The sequence below is a fragment of the Balaenoptera physalus genome, assembly GCF_965194825.1.
Source record: "Balaenoptera physalus genome assembly, chromosome: 2".
Lineage (NCBI taxonomy): Eukaryota > Metazoa > Chordata > Mammalia > Artiodactyla > Balaenopteridae > Balaenoptera > Balaenoptera physalus.
This window is the reverse complement of record NC_138883.1, coordinates 61,961,701-61,977,895: the sequence shown is the minus strand read 5'-3', so window position 1 is coordinate 61,977,895 and position 16,195 is coordinate 61,961,701. Positions and strand designations below refer to the sequence as shown.

At 37.6% G+C, this 16,195-nt stretch overlaps 1 protein-coding gene across 6 annotated transcripts in view; it reads right to left on the bottom strand.

The window, feature by feature from the left end:
• SLC25A21 (solute carrier family 25 member 21) overlaps positions 1-16,195 on the bottom strand; it is a 516,682-nt gene that overhangs the window by 210,425 nt on the left and 290,062 nt on the right. For all 6 annotated transcript variants that reach the window (XM_082452248.1, XM_082452250.1, XM_082452249.1 and 3 more), the window contains one exon: positions 924-972. In XM_082452248.1, the coding sequence (XP_082308374.1) occupies positions 924-972 (49 nt within the window). The remainder of the gene's footprint in view (positions 1-923; positions 973-16,195) is intronic.

Here is a 16,195-nt window from a genome sequence, read left to right as displayed (position 1 = left end):
AATATTATTTGCATGTCACAGACACCTTTCCTTGCTTTCAGCAACCAGCCTAACTAAGATTCTGTTGCCTCTGTAGGTAAATTAAGCAACATGTCCCTTCAATGACCAGCCTGACTCATCAACTATTTCCTAATTGTGGCAGTAAGGGTTTGTTTGACCATCACTGTTGCATGGCACTTTTTGCTGTTAAGCTCCAACCTAGGTATGGTGTTGTTGCGTTTTACACAATGCAAATAAATGGAAACTTTCACTATACTTTCAGAGCTTTTAATATGAAAAAATAGAGTTCAGTAATTTAGCCATGGAGTTAACTTTTAAAAAACTGCTCTAGATCATATTAAAACCCACAAGATTTTTTTTTTCTCTTGGTAAACAGATTTAATACATTGCCCTGATTTTAAGGCATTTAAGAGCAAAGGCATTTTCTAGGAAATATGGCACTTTGTATTGGCAAACAGTTGTAGGAATAAATTCTTTAAGCACCATTTAAGAAGTTTACTTGAAATTTTGGAGTTTCACACCAAAATGCTCACTATTAAATAGCAATCTGTTATATGCTATATAACGTATATGTTATATGCAATGCCAAATGAAAGTCTGCTGTCTTAATTCACTAGATAGAGTTTAGTTTTTACATCATTTTGATAAATTTCCCTCACTTATCAGTTTAGTCACAAATTATACCTTATGATTGTCATGTGAAGGCAGTAAAATATTATATACTTTCGGATGACCTCTATCCAGAAATGCTTTTCACTGCTTATATTTTATCTGTCAAATAGTATTTTCTTTAAGAAGTAAATATAAATGCCATTATTGGGAGAAGCTACCGGCCTAGGACAAGTTCTAGCATTTAGTGTTCTGACAGATCTTAATTTGGATATCAGCCAAAGTCAATAAAACTTGTTCATGCAGAACCTTACCTGGTTTTCACCACATCGAGAGGGTGCATCAGGCAAATTTCTACAAGACCTGAAAGATGATAAAGAAAAGTCCAATAAACACTTATGTAAACACTGGTTCTTATTTCCTTGACCCTATTGGTTTCTCAAGTATGAATCTTCAAATTAAAAACTTGGGACTTTGGACATGACAGGTAATAGAGGCTAATAGCAAAAGACTAATGAATAACATGATTTTATTTCTATGGGAGCAAGATACATGAGTGATTACTTCTTTATAAGTGCTCTGGCACAAACGGAGATTTTAAACAGAGGAGTGATGTTAACTTCTATTAATATGTTCTCCCAACAATCTAATCATCTGTCCATTAACCCTCCCACTGCTCCCAATCACATTTATTAACATGCAAACACCTGAGCAGTGATGCTCCAACCCTCTCCCCTTTGGTAGATGCACCATCTCTCTCATCACAGCATGGATGTACTGGTGTCACAAGCACCTCTAAGTCTGAAAGAGTCAATGCCCAACTAGAAGAAGAGCACAAATACTATCATCCAAGGAGAACAGTTTCTTTTCAGTGTTCAATTCCCTGAGCTTTTCCTTCTCTTTGGAATGTTGTCCTCCTGTGAGGATACACACACATACACTTCTTCTGAGAATCCTACTTACCTCCAGATCTCAATTTGGGCAACTATTTTCCCAGAAATCCTGGGGAAGAGACTGTTAGTTGTCCCCTAGTATTCATCCCCTTTTCTTCCTGGTTGCTCAGAATAAATACTACGTTTCCCAGCCTTCCTTGCTGCTAGGTCACATGTGACCAAGTTCTGGCCAATGGGAGGTAAGTGCAAGTGGTTTGAGCAATTTCTAGGAAGTCTTTTAAAGTTAAGAAGGCTGTTCCTCTCTTTCCTTTTCCTACTTCCTTCTGGTGGAATGTGGACCTAGGGCAGGAGAAGCCATTTTGCACAATGAAGTGATTTTGGGTATGGAGGTCACATGTAGCACAGCAACAAGACAGAAGTAGTCCCTGACATCATGGAGCTATGGTCTACCTCCAGATATTCATGTTGAAGAAAATTTTCATTTCCTTTAAACTACTGCTATTTGGGTTTTCTGCCACTTGTACCTGAACCTAATTCTGATACAGGTACCCTTTGATGTGCTCCCACAGTACCCTGGACTTGTCTTATTACACGACACTGTACCTGTTTTCTTGTCTAAAAGCTCCACAAGGACAGAGATTCCACCTGCCTTATTCACCTTTATATCCCCATCACTTTGCACAATAGTTGGCAGTCAGCTCAATAAAAATTTGTTGAATAAATAAATTGATGCTGATTAGGGTTACTGCACATGCCACTATGTCAGCTAATTCTCTAGATGAACTGAACTGGCAGCAGTTTATTCTACATTTATTTCATTAGTTTGAACATAACACAAATAAGCAAGCAAGGACAGAGAAATACTGGTAAATATGATATGAAATAAAGCACAGGAAGTATTTGAATGCAGAATTGCAATATTGTTGATCACATATCCAGATGTTCAGCAGCTATGTAAATGTGAGAAAGTGACCAATGATTCAACACCTAATAGACTGACAAATGATTCTTGAGAGGGGTGTGGATGCAGGGTATTGTGCTCAGTGCTGGGACATAGCCTGATGCAGTATCAAGGGTGCCTGAAAGAATGAAGAATTTCAAAAGTGGGCACAGAAGTGACACACTGAGAACAACCTTACATGTAAAGGGAAAACAATGAACAGAGAACAGCAATATGCATAAAACTAAGTTTTAGGCCCAGTGATTTAGTGTTGCTATTTACAGTGTGAAATGTTGCTATTTATGTTCTGTACCAATTCTAGTCTTGCATAACAGTTTACTTTTATTGTCAAATTGTCAACTGTCTTCAAGGAACTATGCCATGGTTCTCATAAAATGAATGACAGAAAATACAAATATTTACAATTTTTAAGTAAAATTTTAATTCAGCTGTGGCCTGGGTGTGCTTTATATTTGAGATTATTTATCCTAGGACACAAGGCTGATTTCTGTAAGGTAAAGACCTTACAAAAAATTTTTAAACATATATATATATATATATATATATAGAGAGAGAGAGAGAGAGAGAGAGAGAGAGAATATATATATTTCACCAGGAAGCATTTTCTACAATTTTCACCTACTTTGCCAATAACCACTGGTGGAGGACTCAAGGGTATCCTTAAAGCTGGGAATAGAAAGTCACGTTAAAGGCATCACACTTCACAGAACGGATGGTGGGTGGGATGGTTCTTTTTTTATTTTGGAGATTTAGAATGCTTACAACGTAAAGCAGAAGACCCTTTTTTTCCAAACTATCCCTTTACAACCTAAGCCACAGAAAAGAGACAATGGAAGGTACAGGACCACATTGATGGACTGACCATGGGACACACCACCCCTGCTAACTCCTAACAGAATCCTCAAGTATAGAAACCAAGAATGCTGTTGTCATTCCTGTGCCTTCCTTCCTGGTCCACCTCTGCCTTCACCCATGAACAGTGCTGCAATGGCTTCAGTAACCTTTTTAGCAATAAAATGGGGGAATGCAGAAGACAAACTAGGTGCCCAAAGGTAGACTTGAATATAGATTATTAAAGGACAATGCCAAGTGATCCTTCAGTTCAGGTCTTAATTTTGATTTTAACTATACACAATGCTATTATACATTAATCTGTTCTAAGATAAATTACTTGAGAACAGAGTCTTCTAAATTTACTCTGACTTCTTATCACTGAGTCAATTCACATTTCCTTTCTCTACAATTCCATGACATATACCAGTTATATTACATTTTACATTACCAATATTATATTACAATTCCATTACATATATCAAGAATAGCATTTATCACACCATACTATGGCCAGTAATATACAGAAATATATAACTGTCTCTCCACACTGCTCCCCCCATCCCCATACTGGCCATTGCAATATTCATCTCCAGACACTGTAGTCTACGTGAATGGCATCTCCTGCACTTGTGAAAATGTGTAGTCAAATACAAACCATGAGTTCTTAGAGAAGAGGGAGTATTTAACTTTATCGGCCCACTGAGTAAATAACGCTAAATACATGAAATTCACTCAGGAAGGTCTCTATCTACACTCACTCCCTTGGTGATCTCATTCCAACCCATGGTTTTAATTACCATCTATATGCTAACAACTTGCCAATTTACATTTCCAGCCCAGACTTCTCTTTCAAAGTCTAGACAAATATCTGATTGCCTATTTGACATCTCTGCTTGGGTATCTAACAGCCATCTCAAAATTCACGTGTTTAAAACAGGACTCCTGAGTGTCTTCACCAACACCCCTACTCAAAAAACAAAACAAAACAAAATAAAACAAAAAACAAAACAAAACAAAAGCCAACCTGTTCAACCTTAGAGTCACCCTGGACTCCTCTTTCTCTCAAAATCCTCTTCCAATCTATTGGCTCTACTTCAAAATATAACCAGACTTCTACCATCTCTCACTTCCTTTACTGCCTGTGCCCTCGCCCCCTTTCTGGTTAAGTCATGGTCACCGTTTCTCAGCTGATTAACTGCAGCACCTCATTAACACGTCTCCCTTCATCCACCTTTGACTCCTTCCATCTATTCTCACCCAACAGCCCAAGTGATCCTTTTTAAGATGTAAGTCATTTCATGTCATTTCTCTGGTCAGCAATGACTCCCCATCTCACTCAGAGAAAAGCCATACATAATCCGGGCCTGCATTACTTCTCGCACCAACTAACTCTCTTACTATTCTCCCCCTCACTGATTCTACTCTGGCCACAGTGGCCTCTGCTGTCTCCCAAACATGCCAGGACTATCTCAGCTTTTGGCCTTAGTGCTAGCCATTTCCTCTGCCTGGAATGCCCCTCCCCCAGCTTCTACTTGGCCAACTTCCTTCACACGGTCAACGAATAATCTGACCAGTCTAACACAGAGGTCTGCTCCTCCCCACCCCAGCACCAAAAAAAATCCTCATGCTGCTCTGCTTTTTCCTTTTTCCATGGTACTTATCAGCTTCTAACATACTACATTATTTACTTCTTTTTTATGTTTCTTGTTTCCTGTCTCTCCCAGTAGAATATAAGCTTCACCAGGGCAGAGATCTTTGTCTGTATTGTCCACTGATATGCACTAAGTACCCAGAATATTCCTGACACCTAATAGTTGCTCAATAAATATTTGTTGAAAAAAGAAATGGAATGATATAAAATAATAAACCTGACACAATAATGGGATTCCTTTACAGTGGTATGTAGAAGATGAAGTTTTAAGAATTTAGTGTACACAAAGAGAATTCACCCAGTCATTCAAGGAATCCATGATAATGTCTAATATAGGGAGTAAGTCTACTGAAATGTTATGAGTTCGTTTGTAGAACGAATGGATTATTCCAAAGATAATTTTGTTAAGTAACATTTTACGAATCAGAGAACATCTCAACATCTCCATGAAGACACAAAGGAATAGCAGTGCAGACAGAGAATTGAGGCATTCAAGCATCCCCAAGATATCAGTTACAAGTAAGACCTATGTTTTCCTTTCATCAAACCAAAAATTTTTGCATTGTACTATAGCCCCTTCCTTGGCATTTTCAAATTAAATCTAAGACTTCTCATTTGTTCTCTGAAATTCACACTATCCTATTACCTTAACTGATTTTGTGTGACATGTTTAACTCTTTAAAACTATAACTCTTTAAAATATAAAAGAATCTTTTTATTTTTTAAAGAGAACCACAGAGGGAATAAATGGTTTCAAACTGTGTAAATTTGAAATTCAAAAACAGAACAGCTAGAGACAGAACTGATAGTTTTTCATCTACTCTACTAGTCAAGCAAATCATTACAACATCCTATTTGATAGCCTGCCCAGAAAATGTGGTAGCCCTACTGAATTACAAGCAATGTGAGACTCATAAAGGGAAATCAAATATATTATACTTTCCCCTAATAATATTTAAAGTGCACTACCTTTGCGGCACAGTAAATTAATATTATGCACACTGAATTGGCTAAATAGGCAATGTGATTTGGCAGGCTTGAAAGATGTTGTTAAATGTTATGCTTTTGGGCAAGCCACAGCCTTCCTTGAAAATTCTGAAGCAAATATTTTCATGGAAGTTTACTGTTAGCATGTATTTTTCTAAAGAAACTAACCCTAAGCAATGGCCGCTAGCATGAATGTAAAGGGAGTGCAGTAATTTTCCTGGTGCATACTTCTTGCTCTCATAGAGTTTATTATCTCATTGATTTAAGAATTTAGGAAAATACATTTCAGTTATAAACATATGCATACATTATGGTCTAGAAATCATGGTAGATAGAGCATGTACAAGGGAGGAAGAAAAGTTTAGGCAGAGTTTAAAAATAAGTGAGTTTTTAAAATCACACTTTGAATGCAGAGACAGAAAGTTTGAAAATTATTAAACTAATGAAAATCTCACTTGTAAGCAAAGTTTGTATATATTTTTTAAACTCAATTTCAGCTCAGTGTAATACACACACACACACACACACACACATATTTTTTTTGGCCATGCCATGTGGCATGCAGGATCTTAGCTCCCTGACCAGGGATTGAACCCGTGCCCCCTGCATTGGGAGCACAGAATCTTAACCACTGGACTGCCAGGTAAGTCCCAATGTAATGTATTTTAAAATTGTTGTTTGCTATTTTAATTCAATGGACGTTATCCTTTTATTTTCCTTTTTTGTTATTAAACTTTATATTAGACCCCAAGTAAGCTCCAAGTGCACTTAGGTAAGTGGTCCAATTTTCAGATATGTTGGTCTTTTATGGAAAGTTAACTGCTATATATGGGCCTTAACACAATCAGTAATGCAATGAGAAAACCAGGGGAAAAATAAGCTGTGGATTAGGTTGGCAGATGGTAAAATACCTTTAGAAATGTATAAAATGCTTTAAAGAGAAGGAAATGTGAAGAGAGAGAAAGAGACTTATCACTTGTTTTACAGATTATATGTGTGTATAATATATATACATTCACAAAAAGTTTGCATTGCATTTTGTTTATCTAGAGTGAAAAAAATGTTCAAGCTGACCAGCATTTCAGCATTGGAAGTTTATCAAAATGCAGAAGGGCAGCTGAAGAAGGGATTAGGAATCTATGGTATGTCTGCCAAGTACCAGGACCTCTCGTTCCAACTCAACAGAAGACTTGCCCAATTCTGGGGACTTCTCTATCAACAAGAAAGAAAAAGACATTTGCTCTGCCTCAGGATTTCTTCTTTTTTTTTTTAAATTGAAATATATTTGACATATAACATTATGTAAACTTAAGGTGTCAACATGATTTAATACATTTATGTATTGTAATATGATCGCCTCTGTAGCAATAATTAGCACTTCTATCACATCACATAATTATCTTTTCTTTTTAGTGGTTGGAATAATTAAATTCCAGTCTCTTCAAAAGTTTGATAACTTTTTACAGGATTGGTCTTGCTTTCTTCTTTTATTGAATTGCCTGGAAAGAAGGATCCCTCTATTTGTCACAAGACTCAGGAACAGAACTCAGCCCCTCCCTGCCCACCCCTCCAGTCCTGCGCAGAAGCTGGCTCTCACAGGCCAGACACTATGCTTCTCTTCCCAACGATGCATTCAGCGGCATCACGTTCGTAGCTTGAAATTGGCCACGCTGGGAGTATTTACACTAAGGAAAATGGCAAAGGCTACAAATCAGAGATTTTGTTTATTTGTTTGTTTTCCAGAGAGCCAAATTAAACATTTACCAGCACAACGCTGCCCAAATCTAAACACAGATTCTGTTGCCTATCCTATTAGGTTCAAATAATTTTAAAAGTATAGTACATGGAGAGTTTTAAATTTCCAGTAGTTCTTTAACTCTGCTTGTCGCAAATTTCCAAAGGTGCTGTAAATTAATCTTTAGCTTATATTCTCTGTTCACGACAATTTAACAATAAGAATTATGATCCTACCCCAGAATTTTAAAGAAATCCTTAGGAACTGATACCCAAGAAAACCAACCAACCCACCAAACTACCGACCACACCTATGATTTGCTATGCTGTTGTGCAGATGCTTCTATTCTCTAGACCACGTAGAGATTTGGTAACGAGCGCAACAGTCTTCCACTTCTCAAGAAAACAGCTTCTTGCCCCTGCCCTCCTCCAAGAGCGTGAGCACCTTAAAAGAGAGGAGAGGAAATGTGGCTACGAAGCCAGCTTCGCCTCAGTCACCGGACGGAAGTCCAGAAACAGGAAGAAGACCTTGGGCAAATAGCACAGCATCTTGCTAAATGAAGAATTCAGGTTTTTAGGTCACAAGTAGCCAGTTCTTCCTTAGAAAATAAAGTCACTAGTACCAATTACCATCAAAGAAAAAGAAGGATGGAATTATAATGTTTTTCTTCCTATTCTAAATAGTACTACTTCCTGCAATCATATTGTTCATCTTGAAAGAGTTAAAAATTTAGAACTTTTAAAATATTTGCCACCATTGCCTTAATTAATATATAGCCAAGTTTTCTGCACTTAATCACACTGCTTTACTACTTGCCGTTAGGTGATAGCTCTTAATTTTTTATTTGCCATGACCTAGAGCCATAGTTACACAAATTCTTATTTTTGAACTGTTATTCCACACCAGCCTCCGTACCATGCTCCCAGGAAATCCAGCTTACTGAGTCAAGTATTCTAGGTAAATCCCAATACACCAAATGCTTTATCAAGGTCTGGCTTATGGGGAAAAAAAAGAAGAAAGCCGATTCATTTTCAGCCATACAGTTTAATCACAAAGAATTACTACTAAGTATGGATTAAGCTAATCTTTATTTCCACATGAAAAACTTGCAAAAATGAAACTGCGCTTCAAGTAAAATAAGTACCAGCTGAAAAACAATATTTGGATACTAAAGTGTGAGACATTACATAAACACAACGGCAGGTAGATTTCATAACGCAAATATTTAGCTGTAATAGCACTGAATATATTACTACTCACAGAAACATTATCTAAATAATAATCAATGTTTGATTTCAGTTAATATGCTTAAATTACTAACTCACTAGAAACAATATTTGCCTGCATGGCTTCCATCCCAACGAGCACCGTGGTATGTGTCTTTGCTACTGTATAACATTAAATGTACTTAATCTCAGTTTTCTAGGTGTTGGACAAGTACATGTCCAGAAGGGTTTTCATTCACCAAATTTTTTTGAGTGCCTACTGTGTACCTAGTTATCCCAGCATATTTCTAGATGTTGGTTCTCTTCTGCTTGCTTCCGTTTTCCATTTTCTCAGAAAGCAAGGTCATCAACTGAGAGTGATGATGAGGAAGAGATGTTAGATGAGATGTTAGAGAGAGCAGAGAGAAGGTATGAAACAGTTGTCAGTAGGACTGAGGGAGGCGATGGATCAGGGAAACGTAGTATGATTAGTAGGTAGCACTGAGGGTCCACTTGAGGCCAGCAGTCATGAATATAGCGTCATTTTCTGTAGCCACATTCAGCTGTGTGCGTGCAGGAAGAGTAGGCAGGGTAATATTTAACCAGGATGAGGTTTTGCCAAATGAATATGAGGAAGTGACAGAGGGCAACGAAAAGAATGTGTGCCAGAAAGTGATTATAATGGTTGACTACGGAAGCTAGGAAGGAGGGAAGTGAGGACAAATGGGGATGAGGACATGGTGGTAAGAGCAGAGGCTTGCTGGTCCTGTTGGAGACAGGATACTAGAGGAGAGAGCTGGAAAGCTAAGAGGTGGAGGTAACATTGAGATGACTACTAAGTTCCATTTTTATTAATACATAGTAACTAAAGCTTGTTGTTTTTTTTCTCTCTTTATCTCCAGTGTCTAGCACAAGGTATGGTACATCATCTACATACTGAATGAAAGTGTTGAATGAACAAAATGTTGATCCTATTATTGAGTAATACCAGGTATGTGAAGAACAAATACACTGATGGACATTCACCATTCCCTGAACTAGATTCAGCAGATATTCTCTTTGTTTTGTTTTGATCTTCAAGGTTTCTTTGAGTTTATGGTTTGACAAATATTTAACTAAGATCCTATAATGACCAGAATGTGTACACCTTAAGCAGTTAATACACTTAATAGCCAATGTACATCATTTAGAAATGTAGGAAATTTGAAACATCAACTAAAATAATTATACAAATAAACACAGGCCTCTAAAGATGGGTCAAGAACCCAAACAAAACTACTTTAAGAGATTTTGAATCTACAATATTAAGTCCTCAAAAGTAAAGGGACACATTCATATTTATATTCTGAAGCAAGTTTAGATAGTAATAAATGAAACATTGTAAATGAATTAATCATCTTTTCTAGGGAAGGCAGCCCTAACTTTTTGTCAAGCAACTTAAAACGCATCCTCACTAGAAGAATCTCTTGATGGATGAATTTTAAAACTATGACAGTCTACCCTGGAAATCTACAGGGTGCCTACAAAGTCGGAAAATACAGACAAATAAAATTTCTTCATGTGCTACTTTGATGCTCCAAGGATCAAAGTCTTCATTTTTTTCCTATGCACTAAAGTAATCTAGAGGACATGTGAAACAATGGCAGAAACTAAAAGGGTACTATAATTCTGGGAACAACACCAGAGCTCCACCAAAATCCATTTTCTCTTTCTTCCATGATCCATGATATCTCAGAAGGATGGCATTTCCCAGCATCTCTTGTGTGTGACCATGTGACTAAGTTCTCACCACGGAATGTGAGTGGCATAGAGCTTAAGACCATGAGTATGCCTCTTTACTACCCACTTTCCCCTTCCCACTAACTGGAACTTCAGCGTGGTAGTAACTCAAGTTATGCCTTACAGATGACAAAACAGTGCCCTAGGGGATGGTGGAGCAACAGTTGGAAGGGACCCATGTCCCAGAGTGACTATGAGGAGCAGAGATTTCGTGATGAACTGAACTACTACCATCAGAACTGTCACATGGGGGCTTCCCTGGTGGCGCAGTGGTTAAGAATCTGCCTGCCAATGTAGGGGACACAGGTTCGAGCCCTAGTCCAGGAAGATCCCACACGCCACAGAGCAACAAAGCCCGTGCGCCACAACTACTGAGCCTGCTCTCTAGAGCCCGCGAACCACAACTACTGAAGCCCGCACGCCTAGAGCCCGTTCTCCACAACAAGAGAAGCCACCGCAATGAGAAGCCCGCGCACTGCAACGAACAGTAGCCCCTGCTCCCCACAACTAGAGAAAGCCCACGCACAGCAACAAAGACCCAATGCAGCCAAAAATAAATAAAATAAATAAAATTATATAAAAAAAATTTTTAAAAAGTACTGTCACATGAAAGAAAAATAAACTTTTTTTCTTTAAGCCACTGTATGGTTGGGTCTCTTTGATACAGCAGTTACAAATGCCAAATCAATTAGCACCATCACACAGTTGCTAGCTGTATTATGAATTCATAAATGGCACCTTTTCTGAACTAAATTCAACTTACGACCATGGAGGAGAGAGGATTCCCCTGTCTCCCAAGAAGAAGAAGAGTGACATTATGAAGTGTGCTGAGACCAGGGCTGTGAAATTACAGTGGGTTCACTCAAGCTGCACCTATGGCTTTCTCTTGCCTTGGAATGGGTTTTGGAGCGCTGGTAATTGAAACTGAATTTAAGAATGTGAGATTTAAAGTTGATATGAAAGATATGGCTCAAGTTGGACCATAATACAATTATTAAAATGAGCAAAGAGTCTAAAATGTCATTGTCTAAAAAATGAAACAATACTGTTTTTTCCATTGCAGAGTTTAATTTATTCAGTATTCGTTTCACACAGCTTGAAAGATACCCCTACAAGGAGCTGTTTGTGTTTTAAAAGGGTGTTTTCCAGAATGAACACATATTCCACGCTTTCTGTTTTACCTTACCAATGAAAAGCTGGAGGAGTTGGTGTGAGAGAAACAGTGCTTTCTTATTCATGCAGGTAGTCAATTCCAACAAAAATCATTTGTCAGGGCTCTTTTGGTTGTTTCAGTCAAAATTCAACACAAATCAGCTTAAACACAAAAAGGGAATTTGTTGGTTCATAATTGAAATGATGGAATTGGCAGCGATGCTTGGCTCCAAGACCTTCTCTCCCCTTCCCTCATCTGCTTGTCTCTGCTTGTCTTTATTCACTCCTGCTACAGAGGTTTCCTAACACAGAGAGGTAAACTGCCTCTGAGAACCCCTGATTCCCATCCTGTCATCTTTCAGGTGCAAGAGGCAAGCAGGACCCTTCTCTGAGGGCTCCAACAGAAAAATCCTGGGAGGGCTTTGATAGATCTCACTTTGGTCACATGTGACTCCTTGGGCCAATCACTGTGGGAAGGAGGTTGTGGACATCTGATTGGTGGGGATTTGGTCACATGTGTACCCCTGGATGGAAGGCTATAGAAAATAAAATTTCAGAGTTTTAAAATCTCTTTGTAACATCTTTTTCTTTGTCCTTTGGAAAATAAGTCTGGGTTTGGAATATTTAAACAACACTCTAGCTGCTTCCTTATCTAAATAATTAAGTTTTCATCCTAATTAACTGACTTCTTTTCCACACTGCTAACCATCCAGTGACAATGGTACTGGATTAATTAATTGCACTTCATTTCAAAAAACACTTTTCTACTAGGAGCTCTAGTTTATGGTTTGGTTATTCTATATTCCTGTGTGACGAGCAAACTTGGAAAGAAAATGAAATGTCTCAGGTTTGAAATATACATATATTGCATAAGATGTTATGTTCACTTATGGATAAGGCCCGGCTCACCTAAACTTGTCATGTATAAAGTATTTATTGTATCAGGAAAGGTGTGCAGAAACAGCATAGACATAATCGCTGCTTGAAAGGTGGCAATCCCTGCTTGCAGTGGCTTCCATAATAACACTGGAAGCCATTGCAATAGGGCATCATGGTTATTAAAACTGTACACTGCTTCCTGGGGGTGGCAACAGAGGTAACTCTGGCTGCATGTTACAGTCCACAATTCAGTTTGGCATAGCATCTTGCACGAAAGTGTATCCCAAACCACTTTACAGAAGTGAAATTTCCATTCTCAAGCCAATATATGCTATACATTACAGAGCAGCTGTGTGCAAACATTGCCTCATGGAAAAAAAGAAAAAACCTAAGGCATTAGGTCATGAGATAGAAATCCAAAGAAAAACTTAGGAGGCATGGACCACTAGGGCAGGAAGGAGGGAGAAGAGGAAAGAATGATGAGGAAGGAAACAGGTTAATTTGCAAGTTTTAGAAATGGATCTGTAATAAGCTAAAGACACATCACACAATTTTTTCCCCAGAAAAAGTTGAGAGTGAGACAATATTTTATATGATCCAAAGGAGTAGTAGCAGAAGTTAAATAAACATAAAAAGTAAGAAGTGAGGGCTGACAAACTTTCAAAGTAGTGGTATAATTATACAAGATTAGTAATCTCAACTAATAGGGGATAAAGGCAATACAATGACGTATTTTGAGCTAACCTGAATTATGGTAAACTATTATCTAGAAAGGTTAGGGGATGAGATGTACTGTGAAAACTAATTTCATAAGCATAAGCATTATACATAATTGTGCATTTAAAAATAAATACAGTTTTATAAAATATTACTAATACAATAATACTAAGACAAACCAAATAGAACACACACTTTTAGAATCTCACCTGGTTTTAAGAAACCATAAAATATCCATTTTTATTTTATTTTTGAGTCCTAGAGTACCAGTTAATGCGGAATTGTATTTAACAACTGACAACAAAGAGTTTGCTTTACTTAAACTGGATTCCCAACATAAAATCTTGTTTTTAAACCTAAATAACTTTTTAAGTGGAAATTATTCCCAAGAATATAGAGCGACAAAAAAATTTGACTCTTTATTTACATTTCCCATCATATAAATAACAGTAAAATATTTTTTAAAATTCAAATTCTCCATTTTAGATGTTCACTTGAAGCTTAAGTTTCTATTTTGAGTATTATCCACATAGCAAATTAATCTTCTATACACTGTGTGCATAACAAATATTATTCTAGTTCCGTAAACTCCAAGATTATCCATTTATCAAGGGGTTTATAGAACTCATTAAAAGTTATGCACTTCTTTTAAGGGGATATACTCTTGGGTACTGAAGTTTTCCACATAAAAATATGATTAATTCTGTATCTTGTGTAAGTTATTCATGTTTGGCATCTGCTCATTTTAATTTGGCAAGTATCCCATTTTACATGAGTCATATAACACTATACATGAAAAGTGAAGAAATTAAATCCATAATGTATTATTTCCCCAAATGTTTAGAAATACTGGATACTCATTTGGGTTGTAAATGAATTTGGTATCATTGGCCTTTAAGGGACACTGAAGATTACATAGATTATCACTGATTTTGTCAGCTTAACAAGGGTTTTAGCAATGCCGGATATATATACATGAAAATTCCCACCAGACTAGGTACAATTAAAGTTTTTCTTTTACCTTCTTAAATGCGCAGTATTTTTTTTTTAAACCCATGCTATCTGAAAAAAAAAAAAAATTACTGTGTCTTAAAAGGAGAAACAACTGTTCAGGAATTTTTGTACTATCATATATCTTAAGAATGATGACAGAATAAAGGATCCTCCCCTGCACCTTCCTCTCCCTCATATGCTCACTCTACAATGAAAAACAGTATAGCAGAGTGGTTATTGGTGTCAGATCGAGTCAGGATGATAATCTTGGTTTAGCAGTTTCCTCTCTGTGCGATGGAGGTAAAAACTGTACTGACTTTAGCACTCAGCACAATGCCTGGCATATTAAAAGCATGGGATAAAAGTAGTGGCTACTTTTACTGTTGCTACTACTATTTGTAACTCTGAGACTTCTTAGACAACCCTAAGAAGCTTTCCAGAGTCTATAGTGATGAGGGTTCCAGCTGCACTGCTGATGTCATCCTCCCCAGTCCCAGCCTCATCTCAGAGTCCAGACATTCCAGCGGTGGTGACACTGGTGGGACTGCAAATGATTCTTCAGCCTGGGAAGGCTCTACTCTGGTGGCTGCTGTCTCAACTATACCCTTCTCTAAGGAGGGAAGAAGCAGGTAGTAGAAAAAGACACACACACACACACACACACACAAACACACACACACACAGGGCTCTGAAAACCTCAGTTTGAGTTCTGTATGAAGTTTCACAGATCACTTATTCCAAGGATCTTAGCCTGTAGTCGGACTTTGGAACGAGGAAGGTGTCCACGAACTCCCAGAAATTATATGTTAAGTTTTGATTTTAATGTCCAATTTTATGGCAAGAGTAGTCTGTGACTTTCAACAATTTCTCCACAGATTCTGCATCCTTAAAATGATCAAGAACCGCTCATTGAGCTTCAATTTCCTCCTCTGTAAAACAGGAATAAAAATAATAGTCCTACTGGTCCCACAGAGCTGTCCTGAGGACTCCTTTAAACAGAATATGAAATCACACTGTAAGTCACCACCGTACAAGCGTTTGTTATTCCTAACTTTGCTGTCAGTATTTCTTTTATCAGTTTCTATGAACATTTCCGATTACTCAGTGTCACCCACAAGGACCTGAAAATCTTCCATCTACTTTTTGCAAGCCTGTCATAGCTTGCCCAAGCAGTAAGCATTGAAAAGAAGATTGAGGCACTACCTCCAGAAAATAGTCTATAGATGTGTTTTGTTCAGTTCTCATAGCGTTCTTTTTAAAATGAATTGGTTGTCAACATTTAGCAATCAGAAGTTTTCATATTCAAAAAATCAGATTTCCAGGCTATTTGAAAACTGAAGTATCTGGCAGCCCCGAGTCATCTTCCTGCAGCCAGCACTGAGTACAGGGACGTGTGCCACCACCCCTCTCACCCCCCCACAGTTGAATCTAGTTCTCCTGTTCCTCTCCTTTGACTAACTAGACACATAAGGGTCCCTATCCTATAGATGTCAATTCTAAATCTTAACTGAGTATAATCATTCTGCTTTAAAAATATATAAGGTGCCACGTCCCCCTTTTTTGTTCTCAGAAAGTTTCAAACTGCAAATATAGAATAGTCAGCATAGACATTCAGGCAATTGAGGACAAAGTGTCTATATTCTCCATATACATTGCTTTTTCTATTAGTGAATTTTTGTCCTTTGAAAGAACGTCCTCTAACAGGAATATTGAAGGGCAAGACCCATGATGTGATTAAAAGATCCAAAAAAGAGGCATGTGACGAGATTGAGGAAAAGCCATTTTAGCCAAGGCGAAGTT